Source organism: Opisthorchis viverrini (genome assembly GCF_000715545.1).
Source record: "Opisthorchis viverrini unplaced genomic scaffold opera_v5_137, whole genome shotgun sequence".
NCBI classification, from domain to species: domain Eukaryota; kingdom Metazoa; phylum Platyhelminthes; class Trematoda; order Opisthorchiida; family Opisthorchiidae; genus Opisthorchis; species Opisthorchis viverrini.
In genome coordinates, this window is record NW_008751790.1 from 88,668 (window position 1) to 112,470 (window position 23,803).

A 23,803-nucleotide genomic window follows, 5' to 3' on the forward strand; every position below is an offset into this window, starting at 1 on the left:
TGAAGGGAGACAGAAAATCTTCGTAGCGGAGTGTACAAAACCAGAGACAGACACTGTATGCATATGTTTTCTTTGCAGACCAACATATTCAAAAGGTCAGTAAAATGCACATTATTTTAGACGGTCAGAATGGCGCCACAGACAGATTGAGGGACCACGTAACACCATAGGAATGGTACCGAAGTCAAGGATTACGACCACAATGCTACTTCAGCGCAGAGTTTGAGTAAACAGCATTTGGTCATTTTGAAGGACAGATCAACGCTTCATGTGTGCATTCTAGCAGTCCTTTTATTCTTAAATTGACGATAAACCGGTGGTGTATGTGGCATAATATCTAATGATTAATATGTTTTAACTTGAGATAAATGGAAAGGACACTCCGTCGCAATTTAATTGAGTAAACACCAGCTACGAAGTCTCTCCTGAAACAGATATCACTTGTCTATAGGGATTGTTGGCATTCCTGTCATTTAGGGGCCTAGCACTATGGATCGCTTGCTCTGTGGACAGGAGAGACCAACAAGATCCTCGATTTCAACACACCGCCTAGCCATCGTACCGAAGTTGTTAATACTGGGAGTCTGGGGCACAGAACAGGTCGACGAAGTAACAGCTGGTTTGATCTGTTGCTGACACTTCTTGTACTGGTTCTTGACAGAACACTAACACAAGCGCAACAGCATTACTGAACTAGGTGACTGAATTGCAGCTCTGGCAGTGCATCCGCTAACCGCTTAAAAAAGAAAGGTTACTGGTAGACAGCAACCAATTACAGAGGAGAAAACCGTGGGAAGAGATGAGTTTACAAGACTCGAGTGTCGATAGTCATGATCGCACAAACATTCAAAGATAATTCCCGCGACTATCTTTAAACGACGAAGCATATCAGGCCCCTGCTAGACACACAAGTGGCATTTAAGTAGGACTAATTATTGGTGCAAGCCAGCGGCCCAACCGAACAGGTGTTCAAAAGTTGAGTGCTTCAAGTTTGTACGTTGATATCTGCGAGTGATATCCTTAAAAACAAGTGATATTAACTAAGCTTAGGCATAAAGGTTTATTCTTGGCGTAAATCATGAGCGGCGTTGGCCTAGCCTTTGCAAGAGATATGCGATTCAGTTGTTTGGTTTTCCCAGACTGATCTGAAGAGTATGAACCAATGTTTGGTCATACTGATGACCCTGTGGCTGTCCCTCTATATTCACCCTCGGATATTTCGTCGAAACACATAAATCAAAAGAAATCCGAAAACGGACGCCAAATCGTCAGATGCAGTTGAGTCCTCAGCGAATTACGTTGCATAACTAACCACTGTTTTGTTTTGGACTGATCAACTCGAGAAGGCAGTACTACAGCAAACCTGTTGAATTGCGTGCACAAACTCGCAGAACATGACAGTGGAGGAGACCACAAATACTTTTTCATATGCAGTTGCCCCCATCAGAAGGGATAACGTGCAAGGGAGGGTCATTGTTTGGTTCTTCGGAGCTTTTTTGAGCCGTACGGAACCATTTAGGTCTCTCGGGGAGAAACCAGCTGTATTTGACAGACCACCCATGCCCCTAACTTATCTGCTATTGATCTCTGTGTGCTGATGGTAAAGCATCCTAACACCAAATATTTTGCAAGTCCTTTCTGAGGGAAAACAATGGATTTTCACTGTTTTTTTTAACTGTTTATAAGAACCATAAATAGGTGTGTAGAATATGATGTCAAGGCTAGATGATCAGGACTTGAAACAACCAAGTGACGCGCGTCTGAGCGGGAGTCTATGGTTCGGGACCGATTTATCTTCCGACAAGTGTGGACTAGTTCGGACCGACTGTCAGTACTGGGAAGAGTTACGCTTAATGCCTGTGGACCATCTTGTCTGACTTTATGATAAACCGCTAAGTCGACAGGGGGAAGAGTAATCAGTCACTCTCTAACCCTGCCTTTCAAGAAATATTCAGCTATCTGGCATGTACGGTCACACACAATGAAGCATGATGAATTGTCCCATGTCAAACACTGTTTTCCCTCTTCCCCAGGAGGAAAGTTTACACCACAGCTTCCGTCACATGTCACGAAGTAAGACATTACAAGAGTCGCAGTTTGTCACATAGGCGGAAATAGAGGTATGCAGATAGGAAAATAGTAACAGAAGAGTCGCTATCAATGGTATAATCGAAGTTGAAGAGACTGATTGGTTGGAGGCTCAGCAGATTCTCCATACATTTATTCGGTGACAAACCCAAATAAACTAATGAAACAATTAGACAGCATAATCAGTGTAACAGTTTGATCCGAACCGACCTCTTTAAATACAACACTAGTACCACCTTGTCTGCCGCGACATCCTTTACAAATCGCAGTGAGGTTCATCTCGTATGCCCTATTCGACCTACTGTGGCTCCGAATGTACAAGGCAAAAGAACTAAACAGATGAGCTCCAATTCCCCTAATTAGCCCTATACTCCCAGACAATAAGCGAACCAGAACAAGATCAACCGTTGGGATGCGGTTATGCTGCATTGTTCCATCAGGGCAGATGAATACCGGTATCCGGATAGAATGTGCGTTGAGCAAACTTTTGGTTTTGCTGTGAAATTGACAAGACAAATAAACCGCGGGAAAAACTGGTTGGATATCTTCAACCAGATATTAAAAATGTGACTGAGGTATTTTTAATGATATAGTATGAACCTTTCCGCCGAAAAACGCCTAACACAGTATGGGAGACAATACGGTACAGTTCGTATCGTTTCTATGGGCTTAAATCAATCGACAAAACGATCGCCGACTCAAAGTAAATTTCGAATCTCTCCGAACGCAGAAGACTGGCTTAAAATGATAACTTAGTATGGCCTAGAGAATATTTTATCTGTATAGCTGTCCGTTTCTTGATATGATCAGAAGTCGAGTTTAGCTCTGTTTTGTCAAAATAGATGCCCGGCAATCAATGATTTGATACAAGATTTGAACGCAGTTGGGTTGGCACAGTTTCATGGACACGTGCTGATTTGATCGTGTTTCAACCCTTCTGTCAGTCCTACTAGTGTACGCATAAACGCCACTACAGCTGAACTGCTTTGGTTCAGCTAAGTATACCAGCTATAAAACAGGCACCCGGATTGCATCTGTACCAGCTAACACAGTTTCAGTCAACAGAAAACGGAGGGCAGGAGATACAGCCGGATACTGCAGGCGATGTGATACTAAGTTAGTTTATGCTGAACCATTCTAATTGGATACAGAAACGGGAAACTGGACAGCTACACACTGATGGCCATAGGTTTGAAGCAGGGACGCCACTGACCGCGTGAGAGAGCTTTGTTTGTTAGTTCCATCAGCCACCAACTAATTGAGTCGTAAGTTCCCTATTCAAGGAGGCGGCAGTTGTCCACCCGACCAAGTTTATTGGTCAGTGCTTTCATTCAAGTCTCATACAGTCTCAAGACCTATGTGTACCGTTGTTAGTGAGACACAAAGGGATCAAACGACAGAGCGGTAGTGGTCCGGGCTGTTCCCGATGCTTTTTGACGCACGACCCAAGGACGACCAATATGAGCGATTACACCGGATTGATCTGGAGGTTGGTATCGACCAGATGAGCGACGACCAAACCGATCACTCCGAGTCCGAAGCAGCTGATAATTTTGTAAGCAAACTTGAGCACATTGTTTTAAAACCAGCCGTTAAACAACTACCACTTTGCAAACGTTATACGCACAATATATTTATCATCTGGCATGATGACGGCATGGCTCCTTGAGTTTTTTCAATCTGCACTCAGCTTCACTGGAGAGGAAGTAAGGAAACCGATGATAAGTTTGGATGTTCCACTGATAGGGAGACAAAACGAGTCGCTTAGGAGAACATTTCAGAGATCCATATGGTCTAACTAGTACATCAATTTCCACTGCTTTGTGGACACCAGATGCAGGAGAAAGCTAGTAAAATGTCTAGCTATAGTCAGAGCCCACAGAGTTTGTACCGGTGATAGCGTCGATAACGAAATGCAGCTAATCCCCAGAGTCCAAATGAAAAACGGATATCCGTATAATTTATCAAAAATCAGCATTCCCTTTAGAAGCGACATGGTTTTCGGGAGGCTAAACCGTCGTCATATCTCTTGAAAAGGAAGTTCAATGCAGACTGAATAACGGTATCCTTCAGTAGTGGTCCACTGCCCCACGCCAACCTCAAGTAAAGGTTGCTAGTGCGTGATCCATCACCCATGATTTATTCATCTTTTTGCATATGTTCACGAAACTCGATCGTATGACCCTTCGACCTTCATGCGCATACGTGACCAGTGTGATTGCGGCTCACACCACAAGGTGAACCTGCTGGAATCGTTCACGGCGAGTTACCGGGTGCCGTGTGCCAAAGAGGATTGGAAACAGATGAAGCGATCGTAATTCGGTTGTTTGACCCCTCCGAGTCTCACCAAAACGGGCAAATGAAGACCTTGAGTCTATCCTAACCCACTAATTGCGGTCACCAGGAAATAAGCAGATTAGGTAATACCCTCGTTTGAGAGCTGTTGTAAACTTTCAGCACCTTCATAACTCTACTGCACATTTTATAGCTGTAACTGTCAGAAGGGGTGCTATCAAAACCGTGTTTTTGTAATCCTTCCTTATTTATCAGAACTTCCACTTAACTGGCATGCTAGTGATTTTTCTGGTTCAATTTATTTCTTTTAGGCTATGTTTGCTATGTTGGAAACTGCTAAGCTACTGATGAGAATATTTAAAATCCATTCCTCCGGGTGGATTTACCTGATCAAATTATGCGGTCAGTGTTGTGCGCATTGATACTAAAGACCTGCAAGCATCGTAGATTAGGATCTGTTCCCAAGTTAACCGAATAAACGATAGGTCAGCTACGTAGGCCTGGAGACTAAGCTATTTACTCATTTGCAACTACAAACCACTCCCAAAGTTTTAACGAAAGTCCAGAGTTAATCAGCTTTCAACGGTTTTTTCTCCACAAAATGGTCAAGAGGCAGTTCGAACAATGTACGATAAACACCAATCACATCCACGTACAATATACAGTCAGATTTGCTCAGTCCAGTAGAATCAAGCAACAATCCCAGCAGTTCATCCCCACCGCCCTGAGTCGTCATAAAACTCAGTGAACTGAGCAATTGCGGAATGTGTGGTCCCGGAACGGATAAAACCAATGACCAGGTAAGATCCTGTGTTTTCAAATGCGTGTCAGTAGCCGGATTTTTGCGGCACAATAACAGGTCATAGCTAAGTATACGTGCCCCGGAAAGGTCACCGTAATTGTCAATGATCGATGAATCGATTGACCGACGCATTGCAAAGCAAAGTTGTAGAGGGGTCGGTGGATTCAGGCGTGTATCCAATTCGGTCGGATTGAGTTTCTGGTGGGTAAGATGAACAACGGCGAACACGAAACGTCTGCATATGGAAGATTTATGTTTGTGTGAGCGAGACACTGTTGAATCGAAGGAGTCATGTGTCCTTGGATCAAGACACACATCGATTTCCATCTAAAATGATGAAATAATTCATTAGAATATAGAACGGTAAATGCAGTTAGCTGCTACGTGAGACATAGGAAAGTGTATACGTGTTCAAGTATGCAGGGAGTAGTCATGAGCTGATGACTAATTAACAAAAGGCTGCGGTTTTGTAACACAGGCACCCAGCGAACAAAACCTAATGGGCAACGGTTACGTTCAAGCAGTCAACAGTAAGGGATAAAGTCATACAGAGTGATCAGTCCCAGTAGGCTAATACCAAGTGGTAAGTTGACAGCTGTCGAGCTATGGTAAAACAAAATCTTCGGGCACCAATCTTAGCTAAATTGGTTATCCCTGGTGTCGCTGGTCAGCGAGATTGATCATCTGAAGTATCATAGCAAGCAGACCGAAGAATATGAACTCAATGAAGATTGTTTCAGTTGATCGAGTCAACGTTAGGGCATTAGGTGTTGTGAGGTTGTTGATCCAGACATATTTCGCCGTTTTTGGATAACGATTTCACATAGAAGTACCTCTGAAAGTCTAGTGTGCGTGAGTCTGCTGAGTGAACAAACACTGGCTTCACAGGACATTGGTCGGTTGAGGTCTGAGGTCTACTGAGGCTGTGGGAACTAAGTGAAGAAAAGAGCTATGCTCTCGCCGAAAAAATAGTGAATCGATAACAGTGTTCTTTTGTAGATTTGTTTCATGAAGAGAACTACGAAGAGTTTTACAAGACAGTCGATATGAAATAAGCTGATCATGTGGAAATCACTTAGGAAAAACAGAAATCTAATGCGAGTTCACTCCAAGCCAATTTTTATCGGCAGTAAAACTCAGAGAACGAGTTTGTCGGGTGTTTTCTGCATGAGTAAGCAAGTTGCGATAGACAGTGGCAAAACCAACTATAAATGTAAAGTGGGTGTTCCACACTTAACCTCTCAAAAGGTACCACACCAAAGAAAAGATAAATCTAGTCGTTCATGAGGGATGGATATTGGTCCGCCGTGGTAATACTGAAGAATCTTTCTTGTGGGGTATATATATATATATATATATATATATATATATATATATACACGTACGGGGAGAGACTCGCAGTGTTACNTACGTCGGCAGTTACTCGTAGTTTCAAACCAATCTTATCTTCCAAAAAGAGGCGGTGCAATAAACCTAATTTACACGGTTCTGAAGGTATGTAGACAGCTAGGATCAAAGCGAGTGTCGGTGCTCCAAACAGTGGAATGCAGCCACCACCTACTGGTTTTACTCGAATCCAGATATGGACCGATATCTAACTGGGGTCTAGTCTGAACTCTGTCCACTTATACATCGCTAAGTGTTTTTGTCTTGCGAACAGACCATTTTTCATTTGCAAATCACTCTCGAGGAATGTGGCTTGAGAATCTAATCTAAGCGGAAGCAAGGCCATCAACGATTCGGATGAGGAACTTAAAATAACTTCCGTAATGCTCCAGATGCACATGGTTCAAGATAACAGGGCGGTAGATATCGGGTCCTACATCAGAAGGTAGTAGTAAGTCTATTAATAATGGGAAATCCAGCATTTCAGTACAGGAGAAAGTAGGATAGCAGTTTCAGACTACTGACTTCAAGATTACGAGTTCGCTGACCATTATTGGACGGCTGGTGTCTAGAATCCCTTTACATTCACCTAGGGTTCACATAAGCCCAAGGAGCCTCTCGTGGCTGACCAGTCGCAAATGTGACCACCTCATCCATTAAAATTCAGGTGCATACCGGTTATCAGTTTCAGTGTGCAGTTAAATCTCTGTTACTCCGTTGGCTCCCCAGTGTTGTGGCACAGTTTGGAAGCTTCTGGATTTAAAGCATATAGACTAAAGGATGACCACTTTCTTCAGTACATCTAGATACGCGTTACCGTTCCAGAAGTTTCATCGATAGTCGGATAAAATGATCCCGTTTGGGTTTACTGGCAACAGACCAAACACATCTGTCTCCCACAGGTGTGCCGGATGGCCAGTAAACATGACAGGCGATAGTCTATTCTGCGCTTGAAGTGATCGTTGACGAGGCATTATGATGTTTTAGATTCGAATACTGATCTGAATGATTAGACGAGAAAGAGGATTCGGGAAAAAATATGGATCATCCACACGCAAGACACAGAACACGAGTACGTGAACACCAAATTGGCCAACCGTATATGGCCAGGTGATCTTAGTTCTGCTAGAAGACAGTTCGAACTGAACACCGAACGTACTGCTTCAGGAATACACTGATCGAAGATCCGTAGATTCACTTGGTACAGACTAGAAAACCTCATCATCGCTTCCAAAATGAAATAAGCGGTTAAACTGCAACCATTTTCTCTTACAATGTAAACAGACAAACTGACAAATCTAACTACGCTGTTAAAACATATCCTTAGTTCATTCAAAAATAACTTCGAGCCGATTGGAACCGTTGCAATAGCTCACGTGGATCACCTGGCTGCATTCGATGCATGACATTTACAGTGTAAATGGATGGAAAGGAATCCGAACACGCGAACAAAGGATTGCTCTCAGCGAAAGAAATTCCCAAAAAACAACGCATCAGGCGACCCATGCAATGAGGTTGAGAATCATACCTCCTTCAACAAAGACACTGTTGTCCATTTGTTTTGCGTATGGTAGATTAGTCTTCTGACTCCTGAATGAATTTCAAACTTCAAGATTTCGTGCAATAGGAAGTATCAGATAACTGGTGTTGGGAAGTCACGACTTGTCAACCGCACAGGCTAAATACTCCTATATTCCATCAAGTTATCCCTTGAAGAGAAGTTGGTGGGTGATACCGGTCCTATATATTCTGCCTAACGTTGTTTTTAAAGTCTGAAATGTATGCACGTGTGCAAGTCAAAGGGCTCACTGCTCCACCCCAAACCACAGCAAGGCACCTTGATGGTATAAAGCGAATAATTTTGTAACCTTGAAACCCACACTAACTCCACGAAGCGGGTACTCTGAAAACACAGAAATCCACAAACGCGGGGACACCACATGAAAGAGGTCACTAAGAAGCATGATAATCTATGATAGTTTCTATGCGGATATACCCAAACGGACCCAACCTAAGTACGACTATGTACGAAGGACCAGTGCCTTGGATGGAATACTCTAGTAGAAGTGGCTACCGGATTAACAAGTTAAGAAGCAGGACCTCCTGAATTCACATCAACATAGGTTCACGTGTGGAACCCAGAAGGTGCGAAGTCCGAGCACATCCAGGTACGAGTGAAGGAATGAAGGCGAGAGGCCGAGTTAAAAAGTAACGCGAACGTTGACGAAACAGGACAGGGACCAACAGCCCAACCAACAGAACTGTCCATCACACTATGATCAAAGATCGGTGTCCAGGATCACAGGATGTTTATGAACATATGCACACGATTACTCATCGCACCAACACTGAGGCAAAGCCCTCTAACTCCAAAAACCAACGCACCTAGGTTGCTGGCTAAACGCTTGTAATCAAATGGCCTAACTGAACGAAGAAATCACAGGCCGTCTGCTGCAGCCTGAAATTCAAGAGCTCCCCTAACAACATAAAACGACTGGGAACAAAAAAATACCAAAAGCCTCACCGTACAAAGCCTCCTCGAAAGTGCTTGAAGTCATCGAGGACGGAGTGCCAGTCACTCCCCAGCGAAAATTAACTACGCTACTATGATACTTCTTAGTAGTCAAACATTAACTAACAAAAGACCACGTGGTAGGGATGAGATGTATTGAAGCATAGAGCAGGTTCACAATGTAGACATGTGGCAAGTGGATGTAAAAACGTACAACACGCAATAAAAATGGCTAGAATAAACAATTAAGTTGGTACACTACGATCGCGTACGGCTTGAAGCTGAACCAAAACTGAACGAAAATGATTTTGGTAAATGACGATAAGAAGCAAAGCATAAAATGACGATGACAACAAGCATTGGAAAAAGTAAAATGAATAAATTACTACGACGACAAATGAGGCTGCGGTGACAGCTGTCAATGGAGCGACAGATGATAATGATAACGGTATGCAGCAAACTTGAATTGACCGGATCGGGCCTGTCAGGGTGGTAGTGAATTGTTGCATATGGTGCGTTTAGGGAAAGGGCTTTCGGTTAATGACATGGAGGTCTAGCAGCATGTAAGCACAAAATGTTCTAGAGCATGAGTTGACACGTTTGTAGCACACATAGATTGCGCAACAGTAGATACGTGTGATGGACGAGAGATTGCTGAATCTCAGATAACATGGTGAAGAATTTTGTGGAAGTCTAATACGACTTGCTATCCAACTGGACTGCAACACCACCAGTAAAGACAGAATAGCTGTTGGAGGCAAAAAACACCCATCCGTGGAACATCGGAGAAGCATGAAAAGAAACAGCCAAAGCCAGAAAGGACAACTACTTCGCATAGATCAAGGGATCCTCCGGGAGAAGCAAGAAAAGGTTCGTGAGGCGAGTGAAAAAGAACAAGTCTATCGAAAACGAGTTTGATGTTGGTTTTCGTTTAGATTTCCGCCACGGGGAGACCATAACGTTCGGCCAAAGACAAACAGGCGCCCGGTTGAGGATCTTCTATGTCCTCCAGACCCATTCCGTTAACAACACGCCGTGGTGGAAGTGCAGGTGGTGGTGTACAAGCTGTGCTTGGAACCGGTAGGGCCGGTTTCGCCATTGTGTTTTGTGATATGAACATGTTATGGGCATTGTTGCTGACGTGGTGATTATTGCCGCCATTTTGTGCTGGGCGGGGTAAGATCAGGCCGATCGCTTCATCATATCCAGGCGGAGGATGATCTTCACGGATCGATGGGTGGGCGGCATCCATGTAAGTGTCGTTTATGTCTCTGGCAGGTATACCGTTTCCGACGAAGTTTGACTCCCCAGACAACTCAGCTTCTTCAGTGGCAGCAAACAGAGCAGCCATGGCAGCTTGTTGGTCAGCATCAGTGAGTGAATCTGACTGCAGTGAACTCACAGGGGTGGCAGGTACCCGAGTGGTGGGGGTGACGGCAGCGATAGGTTGAGTGTTAGGTGCAGTGCTTACAGGCTGTGTGGCAGCCGTATTGAACTGGGCATTCGGAGACCCCGTCGCCATATGGTAAATATTTTGTTGGATTGGAGGTTGTTGTTGTTGTTGTTGGGGTGGTTGCGGTTGTGGTACGGACGCTCGCGGTTGCTGTGACTGCACCTGTGGATGGACGGATACCGGTTGATTCGGCAACTGGGCAGCAAAAGACTGGTGCTGCTGAGTTTGCTGCTGTTGTTGTGGTGGCGGAAGTTGGAAGGGCTGGATTATGGAACGCCGCTGGCTTAGTTGCTGTTGCTGCGGCGCTTGGTTTGCCGTGGGTTGTGAGAATTGCACACCTGTGGCTTGAACTTGCTGTGGCGGCTGTTGATGGATAGGTTGCTGCGGTTGTTGTGGCAATACCTGTTGTTGTAAGGGTACTTGCTGTTGTTGTGAAACAACTGGCTGGGGTTGTTGGGGCTGACCCACTGGCGTCGGATACGACTGGACTTGATGTTGTTGTACAGGTTGCTGTTGGAAAGCGCCAACGGTGACTTGCGGCTGAATAACTGACTGCTGTTGTGGTTGATATTGTGGTTGGGATGTTGTAAACATTGATGGGGCGTACGTGTTATACTGTCCAGTACTGCCTACGGTATTCTGCAAAAAACATATAGACACACAATAAGGGGAGAACAGAGTTGAACGGGACCACTTATTGGTGAGAATCCATGAATGTCATCTCAGTATCAAGATCATTATTGACAAAAATACTATAGAAAAATACTGGTGTTCCACTGCTGTAAAACCATGTCAATTTATTCAAATAAGGCACTACAACGGAGAAATGGGACTGGGAAGGGACCTATGGAGAGCCTACCAAGAACAACCGAGGGGTCGCCAAAGCTCGCAGCCGTACCACAAAACACTCGCAGCTTAGTTTCTCACACAGATCCTCTGAGACCTAACGATACCTCAATGGGCGCAAATTAGCAAAAATAATTCCGGCCTTCGGGATTTGTGTACTGACTCGGTCTATCACAACTTCCAGTATCGGACGACTTTGCTCAGCTTGTCTAGTAATACTTGCGCTCCGTGTTCAGCAGAACAGTAACGTCTGCACATTCCAGATCAACAGGGTTCTCGCTCGGAGCGATTCGAAGAACGGGGAAAATCGGAACACCATCCAGAATTCACCCCAGTACTTCATTAATGACGATCTTAAACTTCCTTGTTGGGTGCCAGTGTTCACAGGGAAGCTCCTAGAAAGCTCCCGATATAAATTCACAGTCCCATAAGTACGGAAATAGAAGTAACTGATTAAATTAATTCTGGTTAATTCTGGAGCATACTTTGTTGCATAAGCGGCTGAGAAGTCCGAAAGTACCCTTGAAATCAAGGAACAGCTTTTGGTTGAAGTAGAATTGACTGCCGGGAAACGATTCATAATCATCAGGTAAGTATGTAAGTCAGCTTCCGCTATGAGACTAAACAGAGGTCCCCAAACCATATGAGGAAGGTCAGACGTCAACTAATCACGACAGTATGTCATTTCAATTCACCGGCCGTGGACTGTGCTTCAAGGATAAATGTTCATGGGAAGAGAACACATAATCAGTGTGTGGAGAGTACCAAAAGTTGGGACGCAGCCACTCAGTCAACCTTTGCTCAGCGAAGGAAACTAAGGGTAGCTGCAGTAAGGATCATCTGCAGTCCGATCAAATTGCATCCGAAATTTACTCTCCAAGAAGTCTATCAACCAGGAAAAGGGGCGCGAATCTCCAGAAACATAAACGTTTCGAAGTTTCAAACAAGGTCTATCTTCACTGCAATGGCAGGTACAAGGTTGATCCAATTGGATGGCTATTCAGATTCTTTTCCGTTACTGGAAGGCAGTTACAGTATAATAGAAATACCTGGCTAAAATATTGTTCGAAGCGTCTATAGCAGTAGTTTTAGATCAAATCTTGACGGCTACAACTGAGAATTTACCGATCTCATTGATCGGAATTCGAAGTGTAGAAAGCGGAAACCCAATGATATATATGATACTGTCCTTTAAATAGCGTCTTGAGTCCACGCGTTACATGATCGAGCGGATGGTTCAAGCAGTAGGATATAGGCCGCTCTGACTGGGGTTCCTAAACATGAAGATTGTATCCTATTCCTATCGGGTTTTCCTAACTTGAACACTCTGTGGTTATGTCAAGCAGGCTACACCACGATGAAGACGAGCCTTGAAAAAATAATGTGGTGGTATGGTGTTTTGGTATCAATTACTTTGGTGGAAGAGAGTGGTTTCCCTGATAAACAGAAAATCTCTCCATGAAAGAAACGTTTGTTAACCAGGGAGATCGTATGCAGCAACAATGAGACGACGAGAATGACCGTGGACAAGTGTTCATTCGAAATTGAGTGCGTGTCTGTCGAATCAACAGGCACGGTTCTGCTAACATTAGATAATAACACTAATAACAGTATCACTTGCCATTGTGTCATGGAATTGGCCAGCGTTCGATTCAGCACGGTAGTTTGGCGATACTGACTGTGTCATGAGCATTGGGAGTTGACCGGGGACTAGGAGGACCAAAATACGATACACGGTCAGTTAACATACAAGAACAAGACATGCTGTGAAAATTGATGAGAAAGCATAGGAGAACTGGAAGGTGTGGACTAACATAAATATACCGGCATAAAAATGAAGTAAAACGAGCGGTGATCGACCATGAAAACCGGAGAATGGTTTTGCAAGGACGTGACCGAAAAAAACTAAATCTGCCTGCGTTATACGAAAAAATGACTATCTTAGCAGTGATGATCACGCTGAGGGAGCTGTGGAAACTAGGAAGATGTATCCACACGGATAACTCGTCTATCAGGTGGAAAATCCTTGCTTTAAACACACTTACATCAATGAATCACTTCAGAAGGAATGACAGGCTACCTACCTAGTAGTTGCAAGCTGGAGAGATGAGAATACAAACTTACCTCCAAGCAGTCCACTATGTCTGTCATCGGATCGGACGGGGCTGGCTGGGCTTGTTGTTGTTGTTGTTGTTGTTGCTGCTGCTGCTGGAAGTTAAAATTTGGATCCGGTTGAAGTACTCCATCCGGGCCAGAACGTCCGACAGTGGTGGCAGGAGTTCCCGAACTTTGTGAGGATACAGTCCCCATGGTTAGACCCGTGTTGAAACAGTTTGTTGATTGCATAAGCTGGTTATTAGTCTGTGACATGTGACGGAGAGTTCCACCTGGACCCAAAGTATTCCCACTGTAGTTGAACGACACCACCCGACCTCCAGGAATCACTACATCGGGCAAATCCATCACATCTGGGACGATCTGCGTATTGTTCCTCAGTGTACCTGCACCGGATGAAGTGTTACAATGCTTATTCGACCGAATTAGGCTAGAGGCCCCTCGAAAACCAGTCGGGTCGTCATGTATCTCCTTCCCACCGATATAGTACCAGAGATTCGTGGAGAAGAGCTTGTTGTCCGTGTATGGAGAATTCATGTTGTGGTGACGTCGACGACAGGCCCAGATGAGAATTACGAGGAACACGATCGGAATTGTGAGTCCAAGGATCAGGGCAGTGATGAAGGTGATGCCGAAGTATTGAGCCCAACTCCAGTGGTTCGAAACCACGGCCGCAGTCTTTTGCAATGCTGAAATGCAGGTGGATAAGATAGAACATGAAACAAGTTACCGTGGCGGAGGAAGGGCAAGCGTTGAGTTCAAGGGACAACAAAATGCGGGAAACGGGTAGCGAAAAAGTATATTGAAACATACGAGGAAAACCGATCAATACAAGTGTATTTAAGGACTTAAAATGATGTCTAACTGCACCACCGTGGTGTAGATTTACCTAAAATGATTGTATCAAAGAAGGAAGGGGACCGTTCGAACAAGTCTATAAGATAAAAGGAGTACATTCGTATGGCGGTTGACAATCTGACTTCATGTGCGTAACATGAGAATAGTACATCCCCTCTGAAGGGTGTGCACTCTTGATGGAAGCGCACCTGATGGGGCGCACGAATTTTCACCTCTATATACGTCCAATCACGGCTACAGTGTACATATGTGAAAAAAGATTTTATCGGAATAAAAAAGACTACAATAACTGTAATGGAAAGAAATAGGCATTTCCCGTTTCTTCCGATAATGGATAGGTTAGTGACAGTTGACAATAGATGCTAGGTGGATAATGTCTAACACAAAGGAATAATCTATGAATGAACGGACAAGGCAATTTGCTAAACTTTTCGAAAGTTTTATGTTACTCTTATTTCTCCAATATTTGGTCTAAACATTTAGTGGTGCTATAAACTTTAAAGTCTCATTGTCGAAATATACGTCCTTGTTTTTTTGATATCATTCATACTGATACTGGCAACTGAACCTGTTGCTTATCTTCTATTGTGTTGTACGGTCGTCTTGAGAATTTCCCTAGGAAGAATCGACTTTATTGGTTTGTTTAGGACTCAACAATAGCTTGGCCGGTGAAAGTGCATTCCATTGTGTTACACGAAATCCTAAGAGTCATGAGGAAACTAACTGCGGACTCGTTTCACGGACAGAAAAGTGCATCCACGGCTCTCGCCTACGTAGTACTCGATCGGCGTTACACATACCATAAACTTTAGATTCGCTGGATGGGCATAGGTAAACGTGACTCGCGTTCCACCCAACACACCCGTATATTCAACCTGAAAGGTTGGACTACTACAAAAAGTCATGAGTTTGTATCCATCGCACAAAAGATCATTTTACGGATTCAACTACTAGGTGAATACGCCAGGCAACGGAGTGTTACAAAATAGCTCTTGTACTAGAATACTCTCATACTGACCGACGTAGCCATCGTTCAGGCATTTGTTATCTATCCATCGCCCTATTCTCATAACAACAGGTTGATCTAATTTTTTACTGTTGAGTTCAGTCGTACCGAATTCGGGTCAGATCTAGAATAATCTTTAGTAGCTTAGCGTCCCAATATCAATGACGAATGGCGATTTCTCAACTGTTTGAAATCCAATAGAACGGACGAAAAATTAACGATTGTGGTAGAGACCAATCATGGTGTGTAACACATTGGCTCGCTGGTGAGTTTTGCTTGTTCAACCATCGATGCTGAGGACGCAATACTTGGTGCACTTGGTTGTAGATAAACAGACAGCAGATATACAACCAATTAACGCACTCAAGTAATGAATATCTCGATATATTGGAAGCACTGTACACTGGCGTCGTTTCCTCTAAGGCAGGGGCTAGACGCCAAAATCGGTACCGGTATGTTTCAACTTTCAAAAAAGAAAAGACGGAAATCCACTTACCACTGCATGGCTCCGTGTAAGAGGTAATGTTGTCCACACATATACGAGCGTCCGGATATCCGGCAGGAATAGTTCCTTCTAAAATTAGCTGTCGAACAGAGAGAGAACAAGGGAGAGGCAAGGGTGAAGTTGCTTTTCTTATATGAGCAATGTATGGGAGGAAAATAATCCTATTCCATACATCTTATGGTTCGTCTTGCAAGTGGAGTTAATCTACGCTGAAAGGCTGAGCACCGTACAGCTGTCTGAAACTTGTGTGGGATCATCATCCAACACAAATATCCGAGGAGATTCAACCCCGCGACTTCCAGACCAGTAGTTGAAGACTATACCGTTCGACTACAAGCGGCTGATCAACAATGTAAGTAAATCTCACTTAGGAATGATATAGAGTCAAGCCTTCTTCAGTCAAGGGATTTTACATGCCGACTGGCTCCTCGAGTAACGACGACCAACAAGAGGAAGGCCCAGGCAAATTATGGGTTGTTTTACTTTCTGAGCAGCTCGTGTCAGAGAAATACCACCATGCACTACTAATCTGAAGACGATGAGTCCGAAACTTCCCACAGTTTCGCGATCTATGCACTGCCAATGACTATTGACGAGGATGGAAGAGCTGTACAATGTTCCTCGGCTTTTTAGCACAGAATAACTTCACTTGCAGGATAAAATCCTACCGTTCGACTACAAGCGGCTGATCAACAATGTAAGTAAATCTCACTTAGGAATGATATAGAGTCAACCCTTCTTCAGTCAAGGGATTTTACATGCCGACTGGCTCCTCGAGTAACGACGACCAACAAGAGGAAGGCCCAGGCAAATTATGGGTTGTTTTACTTTCTGAGCAGCTCGTGTCAGAGAAATACCACCATGCACTACTAATCTGAAGACGATGAGTCCGAAACTTCCCACAGTTTCGCGATCTATGCACTGCCAATGACTATTGACGAGGATGGAAGAGCTGTACAATGTTCCTCGGCTTTTTAGCACAGAATAACTTCACTTGCAGGATAAAATCCCCATTAAAATGGTACCACCGAATAGATTAAAGGTGCGGATCTACTGGTTCTGAGTAAATTAGAACTTGGACATCTTGCTGTTGGACCCAAATTAACAGTTGGGAACGCTCAATTATTCGATGCTGGACTTTGAGACTGAGCTGCCTTCATATTCATTCGCATAGTTCACGCATGGGTTCTTCAACATTGATATGCACACGAAAGCTCGAACGTATAGCCAGGCGCTATTTGGGACCTTGTCACGTCAGACAATTAGTAATTTTAAATGACGAGGTTTGGAGCAAAGTAGCCACGTCCATACCACGTTTCAGTCTATGGTTCCAACCCAGGCGATATCACGTCATGCCGTCTAGCTGAAGCTTCCCACTTAAAGAAACCCATCTAAATGCGTGAAAATTACATTCTAACTTCTAACTACACTTTTACGACATTCTACCTCTAACCATTGTTACCAGTTGAAGTTAGACAACTGGATAACTTGAATATCTCCGTTGCTGGAATAAGTCGATCGAGCTGAGTGTTTTGATCGAATATCTACCATACTACACGCTGCAATTTCAAAGGGTTGCATGGCTAGGCTGACCTTACGGCGCACCGGTTTGCTACCCGGGTGCGAGTTGTCTTTGAGTGGTAAAACGTAGTTAGGCTACTTGACGAGAAGTGCACAGAATCCTGGTTAGGAAGTATTGGTGGAAGCATACGATGGACACATTATCGTATGCCCTGAGTTTAGCGACTTAAATGTACAGCCCGTTCGACGTGCAAGGTCACAGTAGGCTTCAGTGAAAAAGCCAAATAAGGCAGATGAGGCTCAAATCCGTGCAGGAATATATAATCCACCTTCGTGTGCATCTCAATGTTAAAGGGCCTATGTGTATTCTTCTACTGAGTAAAGTACGTAAAGTACCTGTAACTGAACTCTATCCTTAGATCAAAATAACAGCAGTTACTTTACTCTTTTCAAACGCTGATGAGAAACAAGTCGCTCAAGTACAGTATGAACACCGTTTGATGTATATTCATCTGTGGGCTCCTATTGGTCATCTAATCATTGCTGAGTTACCCGTATAGATTGCTTTAAAAAGCATGTGATTGTCAGAATATCCATTCATTTGTCCAATTCTAGGGGGATCATTTGGACAACCAAAAGAGAGATAGGCTCACTTAAACTTGAAAGACACCTACATCAGAGCTGAGCTAAGTTTCATATCGATCTCGGTAGGCTTTGCCCTGCAAACTGTGGAATCTATCTGCACCCCATGTAGTCTAGCAGCTATCCAGCTACGGGGCTAGTATGGTTAGCACATCCGAAACATCAACTACCAAGTTTTATGAATGGGTTATCTTCTTGTTATTGGATTCTAACAAGACATCCGAAACATCAACTACCAAGTTTTATCTTCTTGTTATTGGATTCTAACAATATCAGAGCGAATCCAGCAAGTATGTTGGGACGTACAAGCAGTATCCAAAGCATAAATTTAATGTCCATTCTAGGTAAAGTGACGTGGATAAGACGTCGTGGCCTGAGCTGAGCAAGAGTCAACTCGGGTTGGAATGAGATAAACACAACAAAGTCTAACAGTCTCTTGGTAATAGGTGTGCTGTTCTATTCCAGCAAAAGCAATAAATCATGGGCACAAATGGAAATATCAAAATGTCTTAAACTAAGTGCTACTCACTAGGAAGAATCATGGGAGCCAAAAAAGTTAACTGAAACCTAGAAGTGATGAAATACCTTAAAATCGTTTTCACTATTAGCAAGACCAACGAAAACGATATTCCAGCCATCAACGAGACCAGAATGTGTTGTGGTCGAACTCCAAAGTGACTTGCTACCACTGAACATGAAGCGAAGTTAGTATAAACAAGGATCAGTCCTACCAAAACAAGCCCAGTTCTTTGGTTTCAGGATCCAACCGGGACCTACAAGATCTGGACAGACGGAAAGGAAATGAAGACTCAAACTACACTGAACAAGAAGGACGGGGTAGAATGGAGGAAGCAAGGGTGTTGGCTTGAGCAACACTGGAAACAGTTTTGAAGCCAAGAAATGTGCAAAACGCAGTCAAACCCGTGGAGACGTAATTCACACCCCAGAAGAAAGTATATAGAGAATTTTAGCATCAGTGTTTGGCATTCGTGAGGTATCATACGCACTTTGAGAAATAAGACACTGGAGGTCAAGCAGTGAAGTTAAACTTGTGAGGCGTAATGAGCAAGGCGGCTCGTTGGGGATCTGATTGATCTGCAACATAACCATCTTTGAGAACTGTCGGGAACTACTGCGCAATCTAAGAAACTGTATTCAAACTGAAATTTCTGTTAATGTCTGCGCAAAAACCGGCACAGCCAATCCTACCTTGTAGTCGGAAGATGCTCCGCTGAGATCCACGATGGCTGTGCTCCAACCTATAATACCAGGGGTTGACCTAAACAGACCTTTGTTTTCACTAAAAAAGGAGTGAGCCAATTAGTCAATCAGCTGCCGAGCATACCATAGGACTGAAGTATCGCCATCCAGGCCTTTTTTCATTGAAATGCAAGAACTGAAATACAAACGCGTTGTGAGCAGAGTATGCGACGAGAGCAAGAAAAATGCCGTGGAAGTTATTAGTAGTTGGAAAAGAAGAAGGAATAAGTACAGCCAACATACACAAACAAAGTACTTCGGAGTCAAGTTGAGAATAAGAGAGTAACCGCTTCAAATTAAGTGTTCAGGTTGTAACCGAAATGAAGGGAAATATTCGGCATTGAGTGTGGAGCGAGATTCGTGTGTTTGGAATTATGGTAGAAGTGAAGCTGGAAGAGAGTGCTCTTGCTGGAGTGAAACAACTGCCCCTCCTAATCAACAAATGAAAGAGTCACATATTTGCAAGATCTATATTCGCTCATGAACATTCGCTATCTGAACAGAACACGGAAAAACAGATGGTCATGAAGCTATTCACTGAGCTAGGCAATCTAAGTACAAGGGTTTCATTGCAAATCGAGAGGACATCATAGGTCGTGAAGAAGCATAACCACTGACACAAATGTCACACCCCACTTCTTAGCGCTGTACGGATGATGTCATCTGGACTGGCGATGAAACATTTTCAATTAAAATACCGACATTAGTAAACCAATCACCGGTTATCTGTGTCACCGGCGCTACCGGCGTTCTCCTAATTAGAAAACAAGAATGAATCCTCAAGCATACCTTGTAGTCGGCTTGGCCAGAGTAGCTTGACAGGTCAATACTGGCTGTCAGCCACGGATTGGACCCGATGGTGACGAGGTTCGGTCCCACTGAGACAGATTTCCAAATAAGGGTATTTTTACTGAGACCGGGGAAAATGTAAGGAAGTGCAACCTACCACGTAACTGAAAACTCCCCACCAAGATGCTGACCGTTGGAACCTGAACATGAACTGTGGAACAGTTGACGATTAATGTTAGCTGAAACGCACATGGTATTCGCGAGAGAATAGAAAAGGAAGAATCGAAGGAAAGAAAGCTCCAAGCAATCCAGTCACACAAAATAGCCCAACGCGTCGAAGAGCTCCAAAAAAAAACGTAAAGCTTGAATATAAGATTCGATACTTGTTAGCTGAAACGCACATGGTATTCGCGAGAGAATAGAAAAGGAAGAATCGAAGGAAAGAAAGCTCCAAGCAATCCAGTCACACAAAATAGCCCAACGCGTCGAAGAGCTCCAAAAAAAAAACGTAAAGCTTGAATATAAGACTTATTCGATACTTGATAGGCGTCTCAGCTGTCTAGCAATAAAGCACGTCATAACCACAAGAAATCTGGTAAGCGGAAACAACAAGTCGGGAATCGATGTCGTAAACTTTGAAGAAAGGAATACCATAATAAACATATAATCTGACAGCCCAAGATAAAAATAACCAGTTCGGCGATAATAACAAGAAACTCATAAAGTTCATCCCCTACGGAAAGTATAAACTTTAGAAGCCGCTACTACTGTTGTCCGGCTTTTCCATCGAGCCTTCATACGTACTCTTCAACATTCACGTGAATTCCTATCTGACCCTAAACGCTGTCGCTCCAGTTCAACCACTATCCTTTTATCCAGAGTGCAGGAGTTCATCTTGTCCAAACGGTGCTCAACTGGTGAGTGTCTCCCATGTCTGACCTGGCAAATAACGGGTACATTGTTTGGTCATTCGGTATATGCTAGCTAATTATCTCCACACCAAGAAAAGCTTGCAGAGCACAGCAAAAGCGACGACTTGGGTCAACGAACCGCCCTAAAAACTAGAGTTCCAGAAGTAATGACAAAAGACATGTAGATTCAAATGTAGCCCTCCATTGAAACGCACCTTGTAGTCTGACTGACCAAGATGATCGGAAAGGTCAACGTTAGCGGTCATCCACTGGTTCCCCTCGGAAACAATAGGAGCTGGTTCCGACGTCCATATAATGGTATTTTTACTTTAACCGCTGCGTTAAGGTTCAGTGACAACCTACCAGATAATAGAGAACTCCCCAGAACGCTGATGTCCGTTCAAACCTGTACACGAACTGAAAAATGGTGCACAATGATAACCATCCAGAAGGTAGGCAAGACGACGAGAAGAAGGAAAGAAGATAGGAAATGCCAAGGCGGAAAGCATGCTCAGTCGCCGTGAATGCGTAGAAGGAAGATATCTATATTATGACTGCTTTACAAGCTAGTTCCAGACATGACAGTATTCACGAGACATCCAATACTTTGACCTTCAACGAGTGCACTCGTGGCGGAATGTGTATTCATGCTGGGTTTCAGCATGGATGAGTCGACTGCACGAAACCCTCTGGCCGCCTACCAAGTAGTCTAGATTGATAATGAAATCTATTGAAAAATGAAAGAGCCCGAGGTCAAGGAAATTCGGGGGTCTAGCGTGACGACACCACGAATACCCATTCGGCTCACTTGTACCGAGATATAAGAAAATGTTAAAGTATGTGTGCAAAATCTACTGCTACGACAACCAAAAGAAATTCACTGATGAACCCAGTTTTTATGCTCCAAAGACTTTAGGCAATATATATCCGAAATACGCATTCAATAATAGTAATAGTTCTTCACGTTAAAGTCAATGTCCCCTTCCAAGTTCTACAAATACGAACAGAAACTGCTGAGATATCATCAGAAAGATGACTAAGATGCCTGCCCAAAGCATCTGATGTCAGGATACTACTCACTTAATTACTTAAGATCAACATCACAAAGAAAAATACAAGCTGCTCATGCAAATTATACCGTGTTTACACACCTTATAGTCGGAAGCAACGGGATTGAGCAAATCAACGAGCGCTGTGTTCCAAACACCATCGTGCACGGAATCGCTGGTCCACAGACGTTTGTTTTTACTGGAGATCGACAATAAATTGGTTAAATAACCCTCTCCCAAAGAACCTACCAAAGGACGGCAAACTCATCGTCCGTTGGGCGATGTGAAGCCACAGTACAAGACCTACAAATGAAAGCAGGAATATCGATATGTTCACATATGATCGGTCTAGAAGGTTGTGTTGGAAGGGGAAAGGTTGAAATAAAGAGGAAAAATGAGAGAAGGAAGAATGAACAACCGACACATACAGGAAATTCGGGCTGGAACTTCGCGGGTAGTTGAAAAGTGAAACAGAAAGAGAAACCAACTTGGACTCAGTAACGTACAACGGTATAATAGAAAAATCCCACTCAATGTATAGAAACCGCAAGCCACTTCTGACACGCGTTGCACTCCATTTGAACCAGTAGTTTACGCATGGATTACACGAAGTAAATGATTGATTCTAATCTACTACTTCGTCTATAACCAGATTATATTGTGGTGACCTGAACAGGAATGCATGTGTATCGCAAGGTGCGCACCCAGTAAGGTTACTGCGCATAGGTTGGTTTATCTAGCAAGGCGAAGGCTGTTTATTCGACTGACTATGAAATTCGTAGTTCGCAGTAGTACAAAAATCCGCAGCGTGATAGTAAGCTAGAAGCTGTGTGGCTATGGTTGCTCCTGAGCCTGTATGTATAATCTTGCAGTTGATTGTAATTGACAATACGGAAGTTGCGCAATAAAAGTTCTACAGATTTCAAGGCTGATTGGGATTTATACAGAAGACCCTATGCTGAAGTAGTTATTTGCTGCAGCCATTCTGTTAATTCTCTGGACGGCCCGCCTAGATTCGGAAAAGACTAAACTTACTGCAAGTGGACATATTGAACCGGAGAATAAGGGTATAGGTATTAACTCAATTAAAGCTCTCCTCACAGCGCACTGGATACAAGCGAGTATAAATTAGACATGGGAAATCAGGCCACGTAAACGCGGATAAGTTTCTAAAAGTCCTGTGCCGGAATTTATCTAGGCCTGGGTAGCTCGATGAATATTGTCCACCCTGGTAGAAGTCCGGAATGTCTATTCACTTCAGTGGATGGACAGCATAAGCGATATCCAATACCATCTGTATTTCAGTTAAAGAAACTTGAATGTCGATGACTTTAACAACTTGTGATAGGATATCATGAAACTTTCAATTAGGACTCCGGGACCTACTCAATACATCCGACGGTCGAGTGGGTTTGTGAATGGGATACAACCCAGTGCATTGAACTGCCTGACCTGCATCATGAGACACTGTGGAGGACGTTACTCAGATAGGAACAAAAAAAGAGGATAGCTGTGTTAGGGGGGATGTAGGCTGGGAGGAAATTATTGGGAAATTACCCTCAACCCATATTGCACTTTATATGTTGTTAACAAGACAATATACCAAGAAGTGACCAACCATGTCAGTTACATCCACTGTTTTCGTATAACCATTGATCAGGAACTCAAAACCAATAAGATATTGCCAATGTGATCTCCCCCCTGGGGAGGAAGAGGACGGGAAACTGGATCCTAATCGGCTTTAGGAAGGACCGCATTTCAGTAG

The 23,803-nt window shown here is 43.6% G+C and overlaps 2 protein-coding genes across 2 annotated transcripts in view; both read right to left on the minus strand.

Annotated features, from left to right (window-relative positions):
- Positions 1 to 4,951: 4,951 nt before the first annotated feature.
- T265_06440 (hypothetical protein) lies at positions 4,952 to 5,512 on the minus strand (the record flags this gene model as incomplete). The annotated part of the gene is made up of 1 exon (XM_009171708.1): positions 4,952 to 5,512. The coding sequence occupies one exon, from the start codon at positions 5,510 to 5,512 to the stop codon at positions 4,952 to 4,954; it is 561 nt and encodes a 186-aa protein (XP_009169972.1).
- A 7,995-nt stretch (positions 5,513 to 13,507) lies between these two features.
- The window catches only part of T265_14036 (hypothetical protein), a gene marked incomplete at both ends in the record, with an annotated part of 31,403 nt that continues 21,107 nt past the window's right edge, over positions 13,508 to 23,803 (minus strand). Inside the window, 3 exons of the mRNA XM_009171744.1 lie at positions 13,508 to 14,186; positions 15,858 to 15,945; positions 22,141 to 22,237. Of these exons, the coding sequence (XP_009170008.1) occupies positions 13,510 to 14,186; positions 15,858 to 15,945; positions 22,141 to 22,237 (862 nt within the window). The remainder of the gene's footprint in view (positions 14,187 to 15,857; positions 15,946 to 22,140; positions 22,238 to 23,803) is intronic.